Consider the following 27,044-nt stretch of genomic DNA (forward strand, 5'->3'; position numbering starts at 1 on the left):
CAAACAAAGGGAAGAGCCTCGTCAATTATGAGCAATTTGAGAACGAATTCAACTGGTTAAATGAAGCCGTTAAAAATAAAGGTTGTTAATGCCACTCACAAGGAGTTAGAAGCCAGAGAACTCAGTTTAGTCCCTGATTTGGTCATCCCACATAAATTTAGGGTGCCTAATTTTGAGAAATATGATAGCATCAGTTACCCCCTAATTCATTTGAAAATGTTTTGCAGAAAGATGGAAGGGTACTTAGATGATGATAATCTGTTGATTCATTACTTCCATGATAGTCTTGCTGGGCCAGGTGCTGTGTGGTATAACTGGTTGAACAGAGAGTAGATCAAGACATGGGTTAATCTAGCTGATGCTTTTCTGGGGCAATATCGATATGTTAAAGGCTTAGCCCTAAAACGTAATCACCTTCAAAAGATAAGGATGAGAGCTACTGAGAGCTTTAAAGAATATGCCCTAAGATGGAGAGAAGTGGCAGCACAAGTTCAACCCCCTTTGTTGGAAGAAGAAATATCATGTATGTTTCACGATTCTCTCCCAGCTCCTTTCTTTGAGTTAATGCTGGGAAATTCAACGAATGGCTTTAGGAATCTTATGCTGGCTGGAGAGTCAATTGAAGATGCAATCAGTAAGGGAAACTTGAAAGTCACTTCCAAACATCCAATCAATCAAGAGGGAAGAGCTGATGAGGTGAATGAATGTCACGTCCAGAGCTCCCACAGCCATAAAAGAAAAGAGGCAGCAAGTTACTCGAGTCGTCCAAAGAAAGTCCCAATATCAAAAAATACTTTGAAAGTGTTCCAAACTTCTATCTCGGATTTGTATCCCCATTTGGTTAAAGGTCAATACCTCACGTCGAGGCCAGTGAAAGTGAGACCAGATCCTTCTGCTCACAGCTATGATCAAGATAATGCCTGTGATTTTCACTTAGGGGCATAGGGGCATTCTACTGGAAATTGTAGGCCGTTGTTAAAGGAGATAGAGATAATTGTGGAAAATGGGACATTGACATAAAAATTGGTGAAACAATGGATGACGAGCTCAAGTGGGGCACCAAAGCACAATGTGTAGCACCCGATCAAATCAAACACCATTGCATCAGAAGAATAATAGGGCATCCTGACTGCGCAAAAATCATTTTGTTTATCATGAATTTTTTTTTCATTTGCAACATCTTGTTTGAACATGTTTTTTTGGACTTTCTCATTAGTTTTTTTGTGATATTTAAATGAATTCATGTTACTTTAAGGATGGTGAGCATTGAATCAAACTTATGACTTGAAATTCTTTGAATATCAATTGAATTAAAAGTTCTTTAATAATGATGAGTTATAAATCTTTGACAAGATGACAAGGTTGAAACCTGGTAAAACAAGGACCCTGGACCTTACCCCCAGAAGATACACTCGAACACCATGCCTTTTATTGCAGGGACTGATATAGCCTTCTCCTATCATAAAGGAATGAACTATAGGCTTGGTATTTAGGTATGCATAGGAGCGGACAACATGAGGCATCTTTTGTATGACATCATAAAACTGTCTAGACCATACTTTTGTTGACGACGTTCAATGATGATTATGATCTTTACGAATGGAATAGTCGAGTAGATGAATCTAGTTTAGGTCAGTTGCTTGGAAATTGAGATCTAACGAGATTTTCTGACTTTCCACAACACCTAGACTATGACAGGTTCTTCTTGACAAGCTTAAGAAATTGAACCCACATACCCAACAATATATATATAATATATGTATATACAATAAAGTTGAGCTATTCCGCTAAGGCAATTGGTCATAGAGGAAACTCGAAAGCCCTGGCTTTATGAATAGATTATATTCAAACCATGACCTTGATCGGGTACCTGGCAATTCGGTGTATGCACCACTGTGATTGTCAAGTCAAAGACTTTGTGATGAGATGAATCCTTCAGCTAGCCTGATAAAGGAAAATTATAATAAAGCTGATTTCAGCTAGCCAGAAAATGACAAATTAAATCAATTTTATGAATAAGGAGTTTCGGTAAAGATGGACTAAGGGAGTTAAGGAACACCTGTTATAGTCAATTTCACACGAGCACTCAGAAATTTTATTTTTAGACCGATATTTCTGCACTGTCTTTGTTAGAGGAGCTTATTAAGCTTGAACAAATGAAAGATTTCAGAGAACTGAAATGGAAGTGTTCTAGAAAGTCTAGTAATTGATTATGCTAATTGCGTCATTTTGTCTGCATCCGATTAAAATACCAAGCCAAGAAAGAAAGGCATGTTGCGATATTCACAATGATCAAGAAAGAAATGACATTCTGGTGGTCGAAACCTTAGAAAATAGGAAGCCAACCTGAAGCCAACCCCTATATTTTAACACTTGTCAAAGAGCTATAACCCTGAAAATATTAAAGAGCTATTGATTATTTTGATATTCTGTGAACTCATGTCTATGATTTGATTTGATTGCGAGCCTGAATTAAGGGACAATGTTTTATAAAATTCTTTCATTCTTTGATCTTTGAAATAAGAGAAAGAAGAAAAACATTTTCAAACATGACAGTTCAAATGTAAAAGGTCCTTGAAGCTGGTGAGGCTCATTGTGCCTCCATTGCAGAAGAAGAATACTCAATTCCAGGATATGAAGTATTCCGTAATCTTGAAGCAGATGGTCTGAGAGATTAGAATGGATGAAGGATAAAATTGGTAACATTTCCTTGTGACGTTATCAGTAACCCATCAAGAAGGAGATAACCTCATCAGAAGGGGCACATATAACAACTTGTATAAAATGCAAGATATTTGGTTAGGAAAATTGATAACTTCTTAAGTGTTTGTGGCAACATGAAGAGAAGCCCTCAAACTATTTGACAACACTACTATGTAGTGACACCAGAATGAGAACATTCAAGTTAGGCTATGTTGGGGCACGACTGAACCCACATTATGTTGAGATGACAACTTTCAGACCAAGGAGGCATGAAGAATGAGCCTTACAATTTGAGGTGATGGGGCATTTTGAAGGCCCGTACTAGTATAAGATAATGTGGGGGCACGATTGAACCCACATCGTATTGAGATGACAAGATTAAGACCAAGGAGACATGAAGAATGAGCCTTACAATTTGAGGTGATGGGGCATTTTGAAGGCTTGTACCAGTATAAAATAAGGTTGGGGCACGACTGAACCCACGTCAAGATGAGAAAACAAGATTCAGACCAAGAAGTCATTGAGAATAAGTCTCGCAACTTGAAGTGTCAAGGGCAGACCATGAATTTGAGCAAAGCTTATCTTGTAAAGCAAATTAATTGAGCATTGATCAATGGAAGAGTCCTGGAAGAACAACTCTGAAAGAGAATTTGAGCCAATGACTGAAATGGGGCAACACAGTCATATTCATGACCATAGCAAGAAGTTGAGAAAATGCTTTATCCAAAATAAAGATAGAAAACGAAGACGACAAGAAGATAGAATAAGATCAGAGAGCTCTTTCAAAATACAAATTGGAAAATTATGAGTTGCTACACGGGTATATAAAGTAGACCCTGGAAAGAGTGATCAAGTAGAAGAAGACTGAGTTTGCCACTTTAAAGGCAAATGAAGATTAAATCGACATTTATGCATTCATGAGAACATCGTTTGCATAAAAGATAATGCATTACACTGATACATCTAATTGCATTCATGTTTCATGCATAAACACATGATTTTGACAGGCATTCTATTGGAAAGAGAAGATGCAGGATGTTCAAATCCTATGTTGAAAGGAAGATTTCAAGCCTTAAACGCAAGGAGTTGTGTTTAGAGAGGCATACCCTGAAGAATTGAGAGGTCTAATCCACAGAAGAAGCATTACTCTGAAGTGATGACCATAAGATATAGAAGAAAAACAAAGATTTTTGAAAGGACTTGCACACATGAGATTGGGGCAAGTCAATCTTAAGCCTTCACTGAAAAGTAGTAAAGCACCATCTTAACCCTTCACCGAAGAGTAGTGAAGCAAACTCATCTGTAAGCCTTTAGGGCAAGATGATAAGTCCTTCGGGCCATCCGTAAAACCTTCGGGTAGGATGTTTTCACATGAATTTGAAAATGAAAAATGATGTTTTAAGAAGATGGAATTTTTGAAAACGAATAATGCGATTTTCAAAATTTCACAATTTATAAGTCCTTCGGGCCATCAGTAAGTCTTTCAAGCATGATGCTTAGTTCCTTCGGGTCATATGTAAGCCTTTAGAGCCAGATGATAAGTCCTTTGGGCCATCCGTAAAACCTTCAGGTAGGATGTTTTCACATGAATTTGAAAATGAAAAATGATGTTTTAAGAAGATGGAATTTTTGAAAACGAAGAATGTGATTTTCAAAATTTCAAAATTTATAAGTCTTTCGGGCCATCAGTAAGTCTTTCGAGTATGATGCTTAAATCCTTCGGGTCATCTGTAAGCCTTTAGAGCAAGATGATAAGTCCTTCGGGCCATCCATAAGAACTTCGGGCAAGATGTCTTTACATGAATTTGAAGAATGAGAAAGTAATGTTTTAAGAAAATGAAATTTTTGAGAAGTAAGAAGGTGATTTCCAATACTTCGCACTATATAAGTCCTTCGGGCCATCAGTAAGTCTTTCGAGCATGATGATTAAGTCCTCCGGGCCATCCTAAGCCTTCACCGAAGAGTAGTAAAGCAAACCATCTTAAGCCTTCACCGAAGAGTAGTGAAGCAAATCGATCTCGAGTTCGACTTCCCCAACAGAAAGGGTGGAGCGAATCACTTATCAAATTTTAAAGCACGGATATAGAACTGAACAAAAACGCGTTGTCATTTTTATCTTTGCCCTATTCTTGTTAACACAAGAATGCACAAAGAGAGGCAGCTGTAGACACTCGTTTTTGACCAGGCTTAAAAAATATTATAAATATTAAATATATTATTATTAATATTAATTATTGTATTTTACATTTGCAGGCCAAATCCCAATATAACCTCACCCAAATTACAACAAGTTCAAGACCCGGTTCAAGCCCAAGACTCGAATTAGACCCATCAACTTAACCTGGTTCAAGTCATCACCAAGTTATGTCTCCCACATGCTGTTGTCACCCACCGAACAAGACACATGCTCGCGCCAATAATCCCATCTTCAGCATTTCACGGGAAACTTGCAACAAAGTCATCTGAATCAAGGGAAAAGTCAATCAATCATACCTAAACCTATCAAAACCTCACCAAATGCAAGGAAATTAAGATGAAAAAGGACAAGTGGGATTCAGTGGAAATGAAATAAAGAGAGGGGTGGTTCACGAGCAATAAGAAAAAATATACAAAAACCAAAGGAGGAGGGTTCGGCTTTTGAACGGAAAAGAGCAGGCCAGAAACAAAAAAGAAAACTTGTGCTTGTAACGAGGGTATTATGAAACCCATAAAAACGCTGTAACGGGGGTCATACCCGTTTCTTTTGAAAGCAATATCAATCGAGGTATTCTTTTTATTTTGTTTTTTAGTGTATGTGTTTGTTTTTAAACAAGAGTAAAAAAACAGTAACGAGATAGATTAATCCTAATATGAGTAAAAAATCAAGCAACCACCAGTGCATAAAAAAAACATTCATTTTCGATAGTTAACCAAAAAAATCAATGAATGTTCGAACAAAACAAAATAAAGGTAAGGAAAATAGAAATAGACAATTATATTTACCTTTGGATATGTTTTGCTTAATTATCGATGTCAGTTTAGCTCCGTCGGGTTTTAGGTTTTGTGTCTGTTTCGAAAGTTAGCAGGGGCCACCGGTGAACGGTGGCCGAGCGTTGTCCTTGGGGAGGTGAGGAGCGCTGCCGTGGAGGATTGAAGAGATTAGTGGTCGATTTACGGCCCGGAGTGGTGATTTGCAAGATGTAAGAGCTTGTGTTCTCTCCAGGCATAAGGAAAAGAATTAGAAAGTTGGAGAAGGTGATGAAAACGGTTGGGGTAGTGTAAGTTTAGGTTAGGTTTAGTCTAAAGTAAGTTTTATATTAGGTTTTTAGGATTAATTGCTTTAAGGTCATTACACATTTGCCATCTATTTTCATTCTAGTCCTAGAATTGAGTATTTTCTATTTTTAATTTGGTAGTTATATTTTATGCGAGTTTGATTTTAGTCTCGAATACGAATGTATTTAAAATCTGTTGTTTAGACATTTCATTTTTATTTTTTTATATTTTGTTTTAGTCCCTAGGTCGAAGTTTGCATGTTTCTAATCCTGTCTATTTATTTTATGTGCATTTAATTTCCGTCCTAAATGTTGGTTGTTTAATTTCTGTTGTTTAGACATTAGAACTTTAAATTTTCGCATGTTACTTTTTAATACTACTAATCTTTAGGGTTATTTCGATGTTAGTCCTTTATATTAATGTTTTGGTTTTAATTCAATTTATTTGTTTATTATGGTAAAATTCACATTTATGCTTTAATATTTATTTTTATTTACATTTTAAATAGTAAACTTTTGTGAAATGTTATTTAATCCAATTTCAATACGTATAACTATTTTCTAAAACTGGTAGTTTGATATGTTGTGTCTTCATCTTTGTGTTTAAGTCCCGGTTGTGCATTGTATATTAATATACCTATATAAATAGGTTATAATGTATATTTATATAAATGTGTAATTTTGGTCATTTAAATGTTAGTGCATGATAACTCTTCATATATTATTTATTATTTATTAATCATGTGTTTTTTAGTTAATTTTTGCATGATATCCTCATTCGCATAACTCGACATTATTCATAATTGGATTAAGGGTAATACCCTTTTAATTTAAAATTATTTTAAGTAGGTTGTCTTAACTTATTAGATATCCGCTTCTAACGATTTTAAATTAAAAGTGTATCCTATTAGTGGCACCTAAAAAAATGATACATCACTTTAAAATTTGGGAATGGAAGAAAAAGAAATATTCGGTTATTTAAATTTGTTGAGAAAAGGTCGTTAGAACTGACCTAAAGATCTGGTCTCAATATTTTTAAATAATCGAATATTCTTTATCTTTCTAATGGCTTGGTAATTTTAATTTAACCTATTTCGTTGCTTTTGAATGTTATAAAATTCACATTTTTGTTGTTTTAAAGGATCAAAAATTAAATTAAAATCGAACTTGTAAATTTCATTGCAAAGACATTAATTAATCGACTAGGTACCGATTTAGGGCGCTGTGGGGGTGTTAATCCTTCCCCACTCGTAACCGACTCCCGAACTCATTTTCTGGTACACAGACCTCAATTTGTTGTTTTACTTAAAATTAATTTTTATTTAAAAGGACAAAACATTTTTGGGTGCCCAATCACACCCTAATCAAATATTGGTGGCGATTCTTCGAACCGTACTTTTAAAAGGAATTCCAAATTTTTCGAAACGAGAGATTTTCTAAATCACATTGTTTTTTAATTAAAAATCAATCATAAAGAGAAATAATTTAAAATGGTGTGGTTTTCAAAATCTCGCTCGCCCCACTTTAAAAATCATTTCGACAGCGGCCTTACGAGCTGTGGATGCCAGACTATCGTTAAGAGGAGACGGTGTCATATGTGCAGAATTAACTCTCAAGCCATCATGACTAGATCGAATTAAAGAATTGCAAGCTAGAGATGAAAAGTGTTTAAAGAAGTTACAAAAGATAAGGAATGGAGAGGTTACGGATTATAAAATGAAAGCTGATGGGAAACTATATTATGAAGGGAGGCTAGTGATTCCAGATGATGATGAGTTGAAGAAAGACTTGTTAACGGAAGCTCATTGTAGTCAATTGACTATGCACCCGGGAGGAAATAAAATGTATATGGTTCTTAAGAGTCGATATTGGTGGCCTAGAATGAAGAGAGACATTACAGAATTTGTATCCAAATGTTTGACGTGTCAGCAAGTCAAAGCTGAACATCAGGTTCCGTCAGGATTATTGCAACCAATGTCTATTCCTTAGTGGAAATGGGAGAATGCAACAATGGATTTTGTAACGGGGTTACCTTTGACTCCGAATAAAAGAGATTACATCTGGGTGATTGTAGATAGATTGACTAAGTTATCTCATTTTATTCCGGTACGAGTTGACTTTACCATGGATAAGTATACCGAGTTGTATATCAGGGAGATTATACGTCTATATAGAGTACCTATTTCTATTGTTTCGGATCGAGATCCTAGATTTACTTCACGGTTTTGGAAATCATTACATAAAGTGTTGGGAACTCGGTTGAACTTTAGTACGGCGTTTCATCCTCAAACTGATGGGCAATCCGAACGAACAATCCAAATTTTGGAGGATATGTTGAGAGCTTGTGTTATTGAATTCAAAGGATCATGGGAGAGGTACTTACCACTTGCCGAGTTTGCATACAACAACAGTTATCAATCAAGTATCGAAATGGCTCCCTATGAAGCTCTTTATGAAAGAAGATTTCGTACGCCCCTAAATTGGTTCAAGCTTAAAGATAAAGAAATTCTTGGTCCTGAGTTGATCCAGGAAGTGGAAGAAAGGGTCCAAGTAATTCAAGGTAATCTCAAAGCAACAGCTGATAGACAAAAATCATACGCAGATTTAAAGAGAAAAGAGATAGAATATCAAATCGGAGATAAAGTGTTTCTCAAAGTTTATCCTTGGAAAAAAAGTGTTGAGGTTTGGACGTAAGGGAAAACTTAGTCCTAGATTCATCGGACCGTATGTGATTGTAAAGAGAGTTGGACCAGTGACATATCAACTGGCGTTGCCACTTCAAATGGAGAAAATTCACAATGTCTTTCATGTCTCAATGCTTTGGAAGTATCGATCTGACCCTTCCCATGTTGTGACTTCAGAAGAAGTTGAGGTTCAACCGGATTTGACTTATGAAGAGGAACCAATTAAAATCTTAGCTCACAAGATTAAGCAACTAAGAAACAAGACTATTCCATTAGTTAAAGTCTTGTGGAGGAATCACAAGATAGAGAAAGCAACGTGGGAACGTGAAGAGGACATGAGGATTCAGTACCCCTATCTTTTCGCGTAATGAAAATTCGAGGACGAATTTTCTTAAGGGGGATATTTGTAACAGCCTCAATATCGGGTTAGTGACTAAATTATAAAACTTCAGAATTTGATGACTAAAGCAGAATAATTGAAAAGTATTATAATTTGGTATAGGGTTAAATTTGCAAGGAAGAATGAATAGAAGGATAAAATGGTCATTTGCAAGGAAAATAATTAATTTGGTTAGATATATATGGAGGCCACGTGTATGAGAGGAAGCAAATATCAAAGCTTCCAGACAACTCTTCTCCTTCTTTCTTCTTTATACGTATGAGCCAAGGCAAATGTAAGAATTCTTACTAGTTGTTTATTAGTTGAGATTTAAGTTTGGTTTTGCTCCTTAGATGCTAATTAAGCTTAAGGAAAGCTTAATTTGCTTTAAAACAACAAGATGAAGAGAGTAGGAAGAATTAAAGATTTGGAGTTCTTGAATGAAATTTCGAAATAAAGTTCATAATGAGAATTGGAAGTTGAATTTGACTTGTCACCAATTTGATTAAGGGATATGGAGGGTTAGAATCATATTTAGAACATGTGGGAATTTGAGTGAGATTCTTAAATTCTATGTGGAGGAATGGATTTTGAAGTTTAAAAGATATTGAATGGGTAGTAATTAGTTTAAATAGGTGTATAAGAGTTAAAAATATAAAAAGGGGTGAAATATGAAAAGTTTAGAGGATTAAGAAGGGATTTTCGTGCTCAAAGTATCATTTCTGGGTTGTGTGCATCGATGCACATTCAATGTGTACTGATGCACTCTCAAATAAATGAACATCGAATGCCATTATTGCATCGATGCGTAAGGAGTGCATCAATGCATAAGGAGTGCATCGATGCATAAGGAGTGCATCGATGCACCCACTTAAAATACAAACATCGAATGAGATTTGTGTACCGATGCACAAGTAGTGCATCGATGTACCCGTTAAGGAATGCATCGATACACTGTAGAGTGCATCGATGCATACCTTCATTAAAAGATAAAAAAAACTTTCTTTTTAGCCTAAGGAGTGATAGTTTAGAATATATCAATTAGTCTACTGATATGTATCAATGTATTACTATGTAGATATAGAACGTAATCTTGTTCCGGAACAATCGAAGGATTAGAATCGAGTCAAAGTAAGCAAGGCTAAGGTGAGTGCTTATCCTAGATAGAATTGTATTGAGATAAGACTTGTGATAAGTTTATCTCTTATAATTGAATTTATGATTCCATATGCATGCACAAGCATACATATATATATATATATATGTGTGTATTAATGTTATAATAACTTCATGTATAATTCATTTATGATTTAACATGATATTATATGAATGAATGGATCATCGGAGAATCTTTCCAGGTATGTGAAATAAGAGAAATGATCATATGAAGTGACTTATGTGTTTACATGGACAGTGATGAAAGAGATATGAAATGAAAAATGTATTTATAAATAAGCCCATGTTATTTAATATGAGAGCTGTAGGTATAATTGGCATGCCAAGAGTCGAGGGATTATCAGTGGTCCTTCGGGGACAAATATTCAGTGCCCCTAGTGGGATTTTGTTCGAGCTGTGGTGATAGCATTGTGCACAACCTCAGTGTACTCGTGTACCTTCTGTTCTCAATAATGTACATGGGCAATCCAAAGATAAATTAAAGTGAAATTAGCATGAGAATGTATGTGTTATATGTACATGATATCACCATATATGTTATAGTGTAATAGATACATGAAAGTTTAAATGTCCTGATCAATGGTAAGAATGCATGTTCATAAATTCATTGTTATACATGTGTATACATATATTTATGTTATGCCTCACTAAGTCTGTGACTTAGCGTGTAAGTGATTTACACGTAGGTACCAAGAATCAGGAAGAGCGGAAATAGGGTGGCAAGAACAGCAGCATTGCTAGAAGATCAGATCAAAAGTAACGGATAAAGTATGTATTTTGTCGTGTATAGTGTTGGCATGTAAGAAAAATGTCTGTTATGAATGCTCTGATCAATTTTGGTTGTTTTGGTCAATTCATGTAAATAAACCGCTTTTACTTTAATGAAAGTTTTAAACTTTCCTTGAATTTTGTCAAGAGTTAAAGTTTGACAAGTCAATGTGACACCTCAGACTCATATTCGGGTCGGATACGGGTTGGGGGTGTTACAACAATTAACTAATAAAATAGCTCCCCCAATATGTTCAATGACAACCTATAACATCATAGCACAATGTTAATTATTTCATTTAAGATAATTCTCTTAATTCATGGCACAATACCATCCATAATTCTTTAGTCGTCTTATGGATATTATACACTTCATATAATGTATCCGATAATCCATTCAAAATGTGCTTCCAACATAGAATAATTCCAAGCTTTAACAACATTAACTATAATAATAACATTTACCACATCCCCTCTAATAATAGGAAGATCATCATGCACATATATGATCATATTCAACATGGTCAAATGTAACATCCATCGTTGCCTTGTTTTGAAATTTTATCCATAGAATTTAACATGCTTCTCATTGTGAATCACAGACATCAATATAGTTGAATTTTATTTGAAGTCTAAAAAAATCATTCCATATCACGATTTAAGTGAATTGATCAAATTATCTAATGTTTCATTTAAACCACAAAACTAGAATTCATAATAATTACAACAATAAATTGAAAATTAATTCAATTTATTTTACCATTCGATTTTGTTAAACACCGATGTTGTTACTTTCAAATGATTTCAGTTATAAAAATAAATCAAATAAATTCTTTTGGATGACAGAATTAAAATCCCGAAACAAATCTTCTATTCACAAAAGTTCACATGGTCAACATTCTTACATTAATCACACCATGGTCGCTCCTTCTTAGGGCGAGAGTTGTTTTAGGAGTTGGTGAGTAATGCAGATTCTTTAGTGGATACGAAATCCGAAAGCATTAGTGTGCGCTGACTTTATTCTTGTCCGACTTCATAGAAAACTTCATCGAGATCTTGATGCAAACCGGAAAAGAATTGGAATATCTGACATTTTCCCATGATTTGTTTAAACAATCGAGCATCATCCACACATCTCCATTCATGAGATTCAAATAAATCTAATTGTTGCCATAACCAAGCTACACTGTAAGGAGGCGGCGCTACGATGAGGGTCGTGTTGTGAGAAGGATGCTTGCATGAGGGTTACCAATCGACGATGGGATTAAACTGTTAAGGGACGACACCGATAACTGATACCATATAGTTTACCGAGAAAACTAGAGAATATTGAAGAGATACTTCTTATTGAAATTGCATTAAAATTCTGATGAGTACAAGTCTATTTGTATACAATTCACGGATTAATTTTCCTACTAGAACTATGATACCTTTTAGAGTTTTATTCTAATACAATATGCTAATAATTAAGATTAGAATTAGAGTTAATCTTAAATACTAGGTAAGTCAATACAATCGTACAACTAACAGTCGCAAGTTTCTTGGGCAACCCAATTGCAGTTGCAATGGTGATACTAATCGATCCTCTAATACCAAAAAAAACATACGATGATGAGAATAAAATGAAAAATGAGACGATATAAACAACATAACATACTCTCTTAACTCATATTACTCTTCCTATGAGCGCTTAGTGTGATTAAGCAATATCATTCTGGCTCTTGCTTTTACAAAACTTGTTCCTTTGCACTAGCAGAGCTAACTTAAATGACAGTTTTTTGAAAAAAATATTTATAAATTTAATATAAAATTAAAAAAAAATAAAATTAATATACTTTTAAAAGAATATTGACACCCTTAAACATAAATTAATACACATTATTTATTTTCATACACACAAAAAATCTCTATATAATTTCTAAATTTGACACCCCAAATTAAATTTTCTCTAAATTTGACATCCCAAAATAAATATTTTAGCTTAGCTCCTATTGATGTGGCTTGTTCCAGCTCAAATCCAACACACCTTTGATTGATTTAGAGATCCAAACATATGTACAAAGATACTAACCTTAGTGATCATCAAACACCACCATCATCAGCTACGAATGAAAGGTTGATGAATCTCCGAATCCATAAGGCAAGAAGCAATGGATGTTATTAGCATGGATGTTCATCACTACAGTGACACTATAACATCAGAGGTAGCTCCTTGGGACATGAAAAGAGTAATATCTTAAAAAATCAGTGTATAGTCTAGCATAACTAGAAAAGCTGCCATAGCGATTCTCTGATTACTTTTATACATGTAATTTTAGTAATCGTCGCATAGCCATTGGTCATGGGAGCGGCCTCCCAAAATAAAAAGCTCTTACCTAAATATGATCAATTCTTATCTAAATAAGGCCCAACATGTCTCAAAGGTCCAATTAAACTCTTAAATAAATCTGAGGCTATTACGAGTCAACGCACATATGTTGACTGTTACAATATGCCTTTACTATAGCAAGAGGAAATCCCTCGTCATTTCCATCAAGGAGAAAATGCCTTAGCTTAACCTATATTGTTTCTCTGGAGGCGTAGAGATGCCTCCACTTCCCCAACAGCGCCATCAAGGTTGGGTTACCTTCTCTACTGGTCGAGAGCGTTGAGAGCGTTGAGACACCTTCACTATTTTTTTTTCGTCATCTTTCTAACACCAACGGAAAGAGTTACCTTCTCTACTAATTAAGATTCTGTCATTTTCAGTTTGTTTTAATTAAGATGTGACCACTGAATGTTAACGATTGTTAAACCTTTAACGATTGTTAAACCTTTAACGGTTTGCTAACATGGCACATAAAATATATAAAATTAAAATTACATCATTTTCACATAGATAATACGTGAATTAAGTTTTAATCACTTTCCTTTCATAATTGTACAACTTCGGTCACTTATGTTATCATTTTATTAAGTTTTAGTTACTTACGTTATCGTTTTATTAAGTTTTAGTCACTAGGACGTTGAATATTGTTAATTTGATGACGTGACCCGTTAGTAAAATTGTTTAATTTTTATTTTAACCCCTACACTTTAGACAAAATACTAATTATGAGTCTTTTTGTAAATTCAAATTATTTAGAGATAACATTTCAATTTATCCAGTTTTAATAAGTTTTCTTCCCAACCCCATTATTGTTCACCTTCTCTCTTCTTCTTCTTTAAACATCTCTACTTTATTGGACCATATTCCTTTAAGGACTGATGCTTCATTTCAAGAATGATGAAAGATTTTCAAGTTTTGATGACAAATAATAACACCATAAGTTCAAAGAAAAATGAGTGGGTAGGCATTTAGAGATAAAATGAAGCTATGTAAAATGAAGCTATGTAATCTCAATTATAAAAACTAAAATTCAATTTTCGAAGATTGAGATTGCAGAATGTCAAATCCAACAAGGAACAATAAGACAAATCAATTGATCCAAATAATTTGATAACTAGATATCTCTCTTTGTGATGATTTTTCCTTGAGAAAACACATTTGGTAAAACATAATAAATGGATCCAAAACCCGATAATTGGATCCATAAATTTATCCACTGAACTCAATCTGAAATCCATGATCTTTAACATCAAGAACAAACCATTTTTCGATTCTAGATCCCTATGAACCACCGTTAACCCTTGCTGCCTGTGAGATCTGTCGCACCACCGCCCCCACACCGACCTCTGAGTATCTCATTTTCAAGTGATTAAAACTTAATAAAACGATAGATTAAGTAACAGAAAACTTCATAAAACGATAATGTAAGTGATCATAAGTGTACAAATTTGAAAGGAAAAGTGACCAAAACTTAATTTGCGTATTATCTACGAGGAAATTGTGTAATTTTAGGGTCCATTTGTTTCGCGTAAAACATTTTCCTTATTTTCCAGTATTTGGTTTGATGAAAATTGCTTGGTCAATATAAAATATTTTTCCGATGAACAAAATTTCCTTTGCATTTTATGGAAAATGACTTATGATCTTATTTTATGAACTTTTCACCTCAAAGAATAAATACTCAAAATATATATTTATTATTAATATAATATTTTAATATCATTTTAATAAAAATTTATTATTTATTAAAATATTTAAAATGTATTTATTAATTTTTTAATAATATAATATAATATTTTAAATATTATAGTAACATACTCAATTATATTATAATAATATACTATATTATATTTTTATTTTAATAATATCTAAAATATTCATCAACCAGTGAATATGATTTACATCAACATCTTCGATCAATGTTATAGCTCAAACGAAAGTGACCATCTAGTTTACTCTACATAATTTTCACATATAATTGTTTCATATATTCGATCAATGTTAAGGTATTTATAATTTACCGCTATCCTTTTGGAGATGTCACTAGAAACAATTTGCTCCATCATGAATGACGGGCTAATCAAGTCTACACCTAAGACTCCATTTGAGATATGGCATGGTAGGAAGTACAAACCCTAGATTTCTTACCACATAAGTATATACATTTTCCATTAGATTTTTTTTAAATATAGCTAACGTGATATATCTTTATTCAAAACGTATTAATTATTAATAAATATTATTTAAATTTTTAATATATTTAGATAAATAAATTGTTTATTTGTTCGGTGTTTTCCAAATATTACATGATCATACTGTAGACACCAATTTTCATTATATATATATATATATATATATATATATATTATAGTTTGAAATCATTTTAAAAAATTATATAATATATGGGTTTTTAAATGTTTTGAAAATATATGATATATAGTTTTTAAAAATATTTTTGAAAATATATATTATATCGTTTTGAAAACTTTTAAAAATATATATATATATAATATAATTTTTAAAAAAAGTTTTGAAAAACATATATATTATATGGTTTTGAAAATTAGTTTTTAAAAATCTATATAGTTTTGAAAACATTTTTGAAAAACATATATATTATATAGTTTTGAAAATTAGTTTTTAAATATACATATTATATAGTTTTAAAAATTAGCTTTTAAAAATATATATATTATATAGTTTTAAAAATTAGTTTTTAAAATATATATTATATGGTTTTGAAAATTATTTTTTAAAAACATATATTGTGTAATTTTAAAAAATGTTATTTATTTATTTATTTATTTATTTATCTATTTATTTTATTTTATTTATTTATTTATCTATTTTCTTTCTTTCTTTTTTCTTCTTCTGGTTCAGGTCTAAAGGTAGGGTCCAAATGGTCCAAGGATGAGCCCAACTCGGGTATCCCATAGTTTAGATTGGGGTTCTAATAATGTTGTAGTAAGGGATTAGGGTTTACAAACCCTAAAACATCATTTGTCCAAGCAGATCTGGACCGTTGGATCTGACTCAATCCAACGGCCAAAAGCAATCTCAAGCATCATCGAGCCAACAACACAGTCAACACCCAACACACTTTCCGGCCACGCCAACGGGACTGAACCATCCCGAGGCGGCCGGCGTGAAACAAGGAATCACAACAGCCCGTAACAAGAACAACCCCGAATAATCCAGGATCGACCGCAAGATAACCGGAAATAGTCCCCGTCGGGGCATTATAAATACGTACACAGAACCACAGCCAAAACCAAGGAAAAAACTGAGAGGCTACAACAAAAAATACCCACATCAAGTACCATATCACAAACAAACCGGACGAGAACCCATGAGAACAGTAGACCAAGCACACAGAGAGAACAAACAGAGAACCATCGACCAACAGCAAAGAACGAGACAAAACCAAATACATACAAAACCCACAGTAAACAATACCATCGAACCAAAACACGAAGCAAAATGGAACCAAAATAACCAAAGGCCGAAGCCCCACAAAAAACGAAGCAAAATAAAAAGCAAAGCAAAGTCGAGAACTTTCATCGGGAGCATTTCGAGGAAAACGAAAGGAGCACCATCGGAACGCCGGAACCCGAAGACAAAGTCATCGGAAAGGTGAGAAAATCGGACGGTTTCCTTTAGATCTACGCCATTTGGGGTTATTTTGGGGAATTTTAGCTTCGAATCGGGGTTTAGGATAACAAGGAGAGTGTTTTAGGGGGTTTGGCGATGGCCAGCCGGGGCCGATCATCCCCTCCGATGGGGTATTTAGAGAGAAGGCAGAGAACTCTCTTCCTTGCTTTTTCTAGTGAGAGAGGCAATTGAACCAAATGGGGAAAGATAAGCCATTTTGGCTTAAGGGAAGCATATATATATATAGCCTAGGCAAAACGACGTAGTTTCAGTGGGGGGCATTTGCGTGATTTTCCGCACGGGTAAACTATTCTACCGATCCTTGTAAGTTTTATTTGTTATATTTTAATCATTGAATTAAACTTTCACTACTTTTAATTTGGAGTTCTAATTTCGCTATACTTATATTATGGTCACTAATTCTTTTATATATATATATATATTTATTTATTTATTTAATTTCGTTTATTCTATTATATATTTTATTATTATTATTACATTAATATTTTTTCTCTCATTTGATTCTTTTTTATATTTATTATTTTTTTCATTTTTTCATTTATCTTTTTATTTTTTTTTCTGTTTTTCTATATATACATATATATATATATATATATATATTTATTCTAACATTGTTGATGTTTTTCAGAGAAATTCTAATCGAATGTAAGCAATTCGAATCGAATGTTTAAATTTAAATTTAATTTTTTAATTTTCACAATTAAGACAACCGGAAAATTAATTGGTACCGAAAGGGCGGTTCAAGGGTGCTAATCCTTCCTTGACCGTAACCGACTCTCGAACCCGACACGTTTCTGGCACAACGCAGATCAGGTAAGATGGTGTCCGACCCACCTAAATTCGTTTTAAAATGGTCGGTGGCGACTCTAACTCAATTCATTCACGTCGAAGCCCAATTCCGGGCCCACCCGAAAGACGGTTACAACACATACTTTAAAATTTTCTGAATTTTCCTATAAAATTGTATTAATAAATTGAAAAATATGTATAAAACTCCAAGAGTAGAGGAGGGTAACTTCGATTATTTGAAAACTAAATCAAAATTAACAGATGTTTTCCTATTTCATACAATAAATAATACGATAGCTCTAAACTTTCCAAAAAGCAAAATCGTTAATGCGTAATTAATCAAACTGGAGCACAAAGATAATAATTGCATAATACAGGGACTATATGCACAATTAGAACCTTGTCATTTTATTCGGTCACACCAATCACTTAAACAACGGTGTTATCTCGTTAAAAATGTCACGGTTTAAGGGAAAGAAGAGAATAGAATCGGGTGAACCGGATAAAAGGAATCGGTTAGGGCAGTTTTAGAAGGATATAAAGTAAGAAGAAACATCTGGAGAGAGCGGCTTTAGGGCGTAAAAAGAAAAGAAAAACAAGCCGTGGAAGAGGGCTCTCTCTTGGTTCAGCTTATTCCCCCCTTAACAAAATCTTTTCAGGTAATTTTCCAGATCTAATCTGAAATTTCCTCGTTTGTTTTTGGGTTGCTTTTGAAATATTGATTTATATATATATATTGTTTTGGCTGTTGGAAAAAAAGATGGATCGTTATCAGAGAGTGGAGAAGCCGAAAGCAGAGACACCCATTGACGAGAATGAGATTCGTATTACCAGTCAAGGCAGGATGCGTAGTTATATCACTTATGCCATGACTCTGCTCCAGGTTTTTTTTTTCTGGGAGTTTAATTTCTGCATGTTTAGATCTTTTCTAAATTTGGGTGTTTGATTATTTTGTGAAATAACATTTTTGATAGGAAAAGGGATCGAATCAAGTAGTTTTTAAAGCAATGGGAAGAGCCATTAACAAGACTGTGACTATTGTGGAGTTAATTAAGGTACTACTATTTTATAATCTATGTGGATAGTTGTATTGTTTGGTTGTTTCTTAGAATGGTTGATAATGTGCACTGTACTTGTAATGCAGAGAAGAATTGTTGGTCTACATCAGATTACTTCAATTGGATCCATGGATATAACAGATATGTGGGAGCCTCTGGAGGAAGGACTCCTTCCGTAAGGACTATATAATTTCTTATTGTTCTTTTTGTGTCCTTAATATGTTTCTTTAGAGAATTTTAGTAACCTTTGTTTGATTACCACAGATTGGAGACCACAAGGCACGTGTCGATGATCACTGTAACCCTTTCGAAAAAGGAATTGGATACATCCTCTGTTGGGTAAGTTCCTGTACTTGTTGCTCTTTACTGATGTAAGTGCGTTGTTCCTCGTTATACTTGTTTAGCTTGAAATATTATTGTCAATATGAAGCAAGTTGTCTTTACCTTTGATGTGTTCGTGCTAGTTAAATTACATTTATGTGAATGTTGTGGAAGGTTTTATGCTCTGATTATGGTGGCTTGATGTTTCATTTCACATGAATCGCCTTTTCATCCAGGTACCAGCCTCCATTACCTGCAGATCAGGTGAAGGCATCCACAGAAATCGATCATGAAGGAGGTGGGGATGCATTTCATTATCTACGCTGCAATTTCTTTTTGGTGATGCCAAATACCTATGTTTGTTTTTATATACATTTTTTTGTTTGGCAGAGGGCTCTCCTAATGGCCGTGCTAGAGGCCGTGGTGGTAGAGGAAGGCCAAGGGGTAGAGGTAATGCCAATTTTGAGTATTGGGTTGCACCTTGATAGATGTTCTTTTTGATTGTTATGTTAGGGGCATGGTTTTCAATGGCTCTGAATGTTATTGAATATCATGTGAGAAATATTTTAAGAAAATATTTAGTTGTATTCTTCTTCAGGGAATGGTTTTGTCTCTACTGAGTATGAGGATGGAGGCTGGGACCGCTTTCGTGGCTATGCTAGGGGTAGAGGTCGAGGAAGAGGACGTGGCTACCGAGGCCGTGGGCGTGGAGGATACAATGGACCCCATTTCGACAGGCAGCAAGATGATGGCCGTGGGCGTGGAGGATACAATGGACCGCAGTTTGACAGGCAGCAAGATGATGGCCGTGGGCGTGGAGGATACAATGGACCCCAGTTCGACAGGCAGCAAGATGATGTCTACAACTATGAAGCCCCTCCCCAAGGTGGTCGTGGTGAGTTTTCTCTCTTATTTTTCAGTTATAATAAAATTTTAACATGTTTAACAGTTTTTACACATGAACCATATGCATGTCTATCATCACCACTAATATCCTCCTTTTGCACCTCTTAACATAATGCTGTTTAACTATTTTGAACATGAAGAATCAAAGTACGCTTACAAATAAAATGATGTGGCATTAAAAAGAAGTTAATGCGGAGATGCAATTATTGACATGTTCATGCTTCTGAAATTTTCTAACGATTGTCAAAGTACAATAAACAGACATTATGCCGATAACTTTAAGAAGGAATGCAGTGAATAGGTAAATAACATAGTTTCTGATGGTCCTTGATTTGCTCTTTGAAGGTCGTGGCCGTGGCAGGGGATATCGTGGAAGGGGCCGTGGGTTTAGATCTAATGGGCCGATGCATGCAACTGCATGAGATGGTTTGTGGCAGTCCTTGAATGATATGGAAATGATGGTGTCGGATTCATATCCAGTCATGTTTATGATTTTTTTGGTCGTTCTTTATTTCTTCTATAGAATTAGGTTTGACCAATTTTTTCTTCGTTGTTAATTGCTAGCAGTTTAGCGTGTGTTCGAGTTCGCGTTGGTGTCGATGTCAATGTTCATGAGTAGACTTAGAGTAGTTGCATCTCGGGTTTCTACTAGTGCAGCCGCCGCCCCTCACTATAGGAGGGCAGATCTTTTTTGGGTTTATTGTTCTGTAGCCTTAGCTTATTACTATATGTTTTGAACAATTGTGAACAGAATCCCCCAGTATTATCATGTCTTTAAGAGTTTTGCAAATTAGCTTGCTTTTTTCCTCTTTTCCTACTCAAGGAAAGTAGTGTGCACCTATTCTATTTGCCTTTAGACATTAAGAAAACAAGAATAAAAAAATATGAAGTGAAAAGGAATGAAATTACGAAGAGATGAGTTGTTGTTGCCGGGAAGGTGCAATGAAGGGTAACGAAGCCCGATGGCTTTACTTAAATTGGCTTTTCGACCAATAAACGTGGTTGAAAACAAATATAAATATTGTTACCAAAATGGGGTGAAGGATAAAATATGAAAGTTTTAAGGACTAAAACTGATATATATTATCATTTTTGTTAAATTAACAAGGAAATATCTCATCCTATCAAACCAGAAGTAACATTAAATATGATTTTATAAAAAAAAACCCGAGAAAATGATTAAATAAATAAGTTACCTTATTTAATAAAATAAATTTGGTTGAAAATTAAGAAAAGAACCGACTAATTTGGATTTGGGGCTATTCAGGCCCAACCGAGAATTCTCTGTCTGTAATCTGATATATAATAGAAAAAGGGTTCAGTAATCAGTTATGGAGCAAAACGATACACAGAACTGAGGAAAAAAAAAGTGAAAACCCTCGTTCTCTCCCCACGTTTAATTCAATCAATGTCGGATATCATGGTGGATCAACCACTTAAACCTGAAAAAACAACCGTTGGGAACAACTTACAGCAGCAGCACAAACAAGACGAAGAACAACAACCGCAGCAATCAGTACGAAGAGAGAATGCTGAATACGAAGATGAAGAGTTACACAGGCTTCTAGTCCCTGACATAACCCAACTTCCTCTCACTCCCCCTTCTGCCGTTGAATCCAACTTTGTCTCTTACTTTGCTCCAGGTTCCCCCCCTTTCCCCAATTATCTAATTTTCCTGGGTTTTGCTAATGAACCCCTAGAACTCAGGCACTTTGAAGTTAGATGATTTCCTTATGTATACTACTGGTTTTGTGTTAAGTGCATTAGTTAATTACCTAATTCATGATTTTCTTTTCATTGGTTGAAGTGAAGATGTCACTGTATAATCATTAGTTTATATTTAGGTGTTCTGAGTCCTCTAATCCAATTAAAGTTTACAGATTTTTTGAAATCAGGGATCGATCAGTATGTCTATCGTCATGCCAATGGGTGAGAATCCCAAACTTCCTTTGTTTTGTTATTTTTAAACAAAGAAAGAATGTGAATTTTAGATTGAATGAACTTAAATGATCTTAATTTGTAGATTGTGTTATTGGCTTGGCTTCAACTCACTTGGCATTTAAGGAAAAAGGTGGGATCATGGCCGTTGATTTCAATGTCGGCAAATCCAATCGAAGTGGTATGAAAGTCACTGGAAAGAGAAAGAAGGTATCTAAATTTTTATTTCTGTAATTGACTAGAAAAGTGTTTGATTATTGTTTTACAATTGAAATTCCACTTTGGGGGGGGGGTTTAAGAGGTTTATCAATGTGATGTTCTTTATTGGTAATTCTTTTAAATTGTGAGAACAAACATTATCACTTGTTATTTGGAGATCAAAGAGATCAGTTTCTTTAATGGAATTGGAGTATTAGCTTTGAAAATGTCTAATCGTAGTTAAATATGTTGCTCTTTTAGAACGCTCAACACTTCGAGTCCAATACAGCTTTGTGCAAGGTTTGCACCGATGATGATTCGTATATTGTAAGGTGGGTATGATTATTTTTGTGCAACATCTCTCCTTGCCCTCGTTTCCCCTTCATTTGCGTATTGAAATGAATAGAAGTTTCGGGCAGGTGTTGAGTTAAGGGCTCTCTTTTGGAAGTGAATGAAAGATTAATCAAACAACCAGAGCTGCTTAATTTGTCGGTGAGAGTAACTCTGCCGCTCTTCTGTACTGGTTTCTCAATTCATATATGTTTGCAACACGTTGAAATTGAATTCTTGTGAGTTTTGATGATGACACATCTGTCATCTCAAGCACCCCATGTTCTTCCCTACAATTCAAAAGACATACATTAGGATGAAAGATGATTAATATTTTAATGTATGGCATAATATGGTCAATTACATGCTGTGCTGAGTTAATTTGGGATTCTTTTAATTTGACAATTGTTGTCTAATTGTGTCAAAGTTTCTGCAGTCGTTAAAAATTCGAATTTCTCTGTTGACTGCAGGCAGATAAAGAAGGATACATAGCAATTGTAATGCCAAAGCCATCAGACTGGCTTAAGGCTTCCTTGTTGAGTCTTGAAGAATTCAAGAAACTGAGAGCACTTTGCTGAATTTAACCTCTAGCAAATCGAGAGAAGCTGGTTCTATACTTCATCACAATAATTAAAGCTGAAGGAATCCCTTCATTGCTGGTTTTCCTGTCGTGTTTTGCCGTGTTTAGTTCCCCACCGCGACAAACTCTACTATTTCTACTGTCCTAGATTTGGTTGGGATAACTATGTAACACTTCTCCATTTTCCTCTGTTTTACTTTCCCATCACATGAATGATATGAAGTGAACAAGTTAGTCATTTTCTACCCCTTGATTCAAATGATTAATGAATGTTTTCGTTTACAAAGACAAAATGCAAAAGAACTGTTAATGCCTATGCTCTATTGCAGTCAAACTTTTAATCTTCAAGGCACTTAACTATGCCATGATCAATGTCTTTACTAAGGCTTTGAATCAACTATTTCTTCTATGACATTCCGTCTCGATCTGTTGATATTGAGAAAACTTAGTATGTTCTTCAAGCTTCTTTGGAACAATAGTGAGAAAACTAAGTATGTTTTTCAAGCTTCTTCAGTTGTTCCAAGAAGCTTGAATCGTGCATACGGAATTCTCTTACAACCTCCTTCAGTACCTCAATGTTCCCATTTCTTATGCACATATTAGCGATGGCTTTACAGTGCTTGATCTCATCATGCAGTCTCCGTACCAGTCTACTTATGGTATCGAAATAGTTGATCAAAATATAAATCCCTTTGATATATCAAGTTGCTCACTGAGTCTTTCGAGCAAACTCGTGTTAAGCCCTTGATGATACGATAACCCGGTTTTCTTCTTCCAAATGCAACAAACAAACCAGGCGGCAAACCCTGGTGCTGCTATAATTCCCAACATGCCATGGAATGCAAGTATCAGCATTGCAATCACAAGCGCTGTGTGAGAAATTACTAAACAAAGACCCCAAAACTGTTTGGAGATCCTTTTGAGTTTCGCTTTCTGTCTTATCTTTTCCCGTTTCGACGTTAGTTTTTGGAACAAATCGAGGTTATTATCATTGATCTTCCGGAACTGCTGCGGTGTAATGATCGACAACGGATTTTTAAGCAATGTGAATCAAAGACGTTGAAGGTAGACTATCAAAGACATGAACTTGACTCAACATCTCGAGATAGGATTTTGTTCTAAAAGCTTCCTTGTATTCTTCATTTACATTTGTCTTGTCACTCAAGTTACTTCCATGCTTCTTCTCTGATCTGCCTGAAACAAGCAAACAAACAACAAAAACCCAGAAATCCAATCAACTTTTCAATCCATGAAACCAACTTAAGATTCCAAAAAACTGTCAAAAGAAAGAAAGAAAACCCAGAAACCCTTTCATGGTATAAATCTACTAACCTGATTTAGGCTTTGTGAAATAGATCATCTTCATCAACTCTCTTTCTCTTTATTTTCCTGGTTTTTAAAATTTTCTCATCAAAACAAACTGATTAGGTTTTTGATTGCTTGAGCTAATATTTATATATAGAGTTCGATGACTCTGGATTTGCTTAATACCACGGTGGAAAGCTTTATGCTTTGATCACACGATAGCGCCGCTCGTCACGGTTGTTTACGTGTGTTAGCTTTGGTTTGCTATTATCATAAAATAGTGTTGTGAAGCTCGGAGGGTTCGAGTTTTGAAGTTTGCTCATACGCTATTAATTTGTGTAAAATTTCTTTTTTATTTTTCCATTTAATAATTATTAATCGTTTTTTATTTAAATTACTTTTCCTTTTCTGGTAAATCCTGCTTTAAAGTTTAAAGTCTAACCCTATCAGTTAGATAAACGTGTTTTTTTAACTTGCAGTTGAAAAGATGCTGACCATTTTTTCACTTATGCTTCAAGTTGAAGCCTTTTTCTGTGATTTTAAGAAAATTGTAATTTTTAAGTTAATTATTTTTAATAGAAAATGGAAAAAGACAAGAGACTTATGATTTTACAGGAACACAAGGGGACCGTGACAGTCTCAGGAAAAAGCGGCCTGAATCGATGGTGGCAAAGGATTTACAATATGAATGTCGAAAGTATTAATTGACACCATCTAAGCTAAAAGATCAGCTACCACATTAGCCTCGCAAGGGATCTGTGAAAAATCAATAAACCAAACTTTCGATTAGAAGTGAGCGATAGCACGCACTGCAACAAAGGAACAGGTTGGGGACGGAGGAGGAAGAAGATGAATGGCCTTACCAATATCAGTCTAAACCAATACCTTCTAAAATTCAAAAGATCGTGCAAGCTACAAACCTTCATAGATTGCCCATAGCTCAGCTTCAAGGGGTGTTGTTTTGCCAATTGACTTGGTGAAAGCACCAAGGCAAGAACTTGCGTGGTCTCGAAATATAACCCCAATCGAGCCCTGACTTGCGGAGGTAGAGGCTGCACCGTCATTATTAAGAGCAATCCACCCTGAATCAGGCGAGTTCCATTGAACGTGCGTCATCATTGGTTCATTGCTAGGTCTTCGAGGTGGAGAGCAACCTACATAAGACTAGTTTTACGAGAGACTAACATGCAACACAGATTCTGGTAGAGAAATTTTACCCTAGAACACGAAGAGGTTGCGTGCTCGTCATATTTGCCACACTAAGGACGCGAACAGGATATTCCATGGTCCTTGGAACTCATCATAAATGAAATTTGAGTTTAGATTTTCCAGGAGCCAGTCTTTATGAGAAAGAGTATAGAAAGAGGCAGATGGACACTTCACAAGAAGGTTTCATTCGAGCAATAGCAAAGGTTACATGAGAGGTCTGGTCACAGATCAGTTGGAATTGGTGGTAGCTTTGTCTCCCATGGATAACCAAAGAAAACTACGGATCTGTTCAAGGACTTGAATCTTCCATATGGTGTTCCAGCAGGGGGATTTAACCTCCCAAGCAGAGCTGCAAAGAGTGTTATAGGCATTCTTGACTGAAAAAAATCCTTTTAGCATGCATATACCAATAACAGACATCAGGCCCCACATCAGCAGCAGACTCGAGTATATTATGAAGGTGAGGGATAGCATCCAAAACCAGTAAGTGTTCAAGCAACGTCCGATTCTATGTTCCATCAATGTGAAGAACATCCGTCACTTGTAAGGATAGATCCAAAGCTTGAGGAGACGCTGTATAGGTTATTAGAAGATCGAGTTCAGGTACCCAGACATCCGTCCGAAAATTCACCAAGTTACCATCTACTACGGACCACACCAAGTTGGCTTAAAAAGATTAGAAAGACTTCACCAGAAGGACAAGCAAGTTGAACGCCAGAGGGATAGTGTGTAAATGTCGTACACCTTATACTTCTCCCGAAATAAGAAAATCCAAAATACACCTTATACTTCTCACGAAATAAGAAAATCCAAAATTTAAACTATAACGCCCTAAATCCGATTGGGCCTATGAGATAATCCCTGATTTAAAAAAAAACATTTTCGTTTCAAAACATACTGCATGGTATCAAATAGACATACAATACATTTATTAAAATATTTTATAGTAATATAGTAGTGAGTGAGTATCGTCTCCACAAAGATTAGAGGGATTTTAAAAGATGATGTAGCAAAAAGGGTGTCTCTAGTGTGTGTGTATATATATGATGGTATAGACAATTGAGGATGCTGTGGCAAAATGAAATGTATGAAGATGGATTTGCAATGACAATGTGGTATGGTAACAACTGGAAATGCTATGGCAAACTGAATTGTAACAACTTAAAAATGCTAAAAAAAATTAAATTGAGAATCTGGGAATGAATAAGATAGTGGAGAACCTCACACAAACAAGCTACAATGAGGATAATTGGTAGGGTCACTAAGGAATCCTAAGCCTTGCCTTATGGAATGATTCAAGCTTTCTATGATTACTTGCTTGACAGAGTTTGCTAAAACTGTCCCTAGGTTATCTCTAGTAAGGAACCTGACAGAATAAAATGCTACGACAATACCTCTCAGTGTAA

General features: G+C 34.9%; 1 protein-coding gene and 2 pseudogenes across 4 annotated transcripts; 2 read left to right on the forward strand and 1 right to left on the reverse strand.

Moving 5' to 3' along the window:
- The first annotated feature begins 16,179 nt into the window (after window positions 1-16,179).
- On the forward strand, window positions 16,180-20,601 carry LOC120146112 (RNA-binding protein FUS-like). Of its 4 annotated transcripts, XM_039159770.1 has the most exons (10): window positions 18,273-18,452; window positions 18,554-18,676; window positions 18,768-18,848; window positions 18,938-19,026; window positions 19,116-19,190; window positions 19,409-19,474; window positions 19,561-19,622; window positions 19,771-19,978; window positions 20,033-20,067; window positions 20,424-20,601. In XM_039159770.1, exons 2-10 carry the CDS (start codon window positions 18,554-18,556, stop codon window positions 20,498-20,500), a joined length of 816 nt encoding a protein of 271 aa, XP_039015701.1. In that variant the 5' UTR covers window positions 18,273-18,452; the 3' UTR covers window positions 20,501-20,601. The 4 variants fall into 4 exon arrangements, with proteins under 4 accessions (XP_039015699.1, XP_039015701.1, XP_039015697.1 ...); XM_039159768.1 differs by lacking the exon at window positions 18,273-18,452 and adding an exon at window positions 16,180-16,210 and having other exon boundaries at window positions 18,530-18,676; window positions 19,771-20,067; XM_039159766.1 differs by having other exon boundaries at window positions 19,771-20,067.
- An 822-nt stretch (window positions 20,602-21,423) lies between these two features.
- Window positions 21,424-23,355, forward strand: LOC120146114 (annotated as a pseudogene).
- A 256-nt stretch (window positions 23,356-23,611) lies between these two features.
- Window positions 23,612-25,545, reverse strand: LOC120145915 (annotated as a pseudogene).
- Window positions 25,546-27,044: the final 1,499 nt, after the last annotated feature.

The sequence above is a fragment of the Hibiscus syriacus genome, unplaced genomic scaffold, assembly GCF_006381635.1.
Source record: "Hibiscus syriacus cultivar Baekdansim isolate YM2019G1 unplaced genomic scaffold, ASM638163v2 tig00110895_pilon, whole genome shotgun sequence".
NCBI classification, from domain to species: Eukaryota; Viridiplantae; Streptophyta; class Magnoliopsida; order Malvales; family Malvaceae; genus Hibiscus; species Hibiscus syriacus.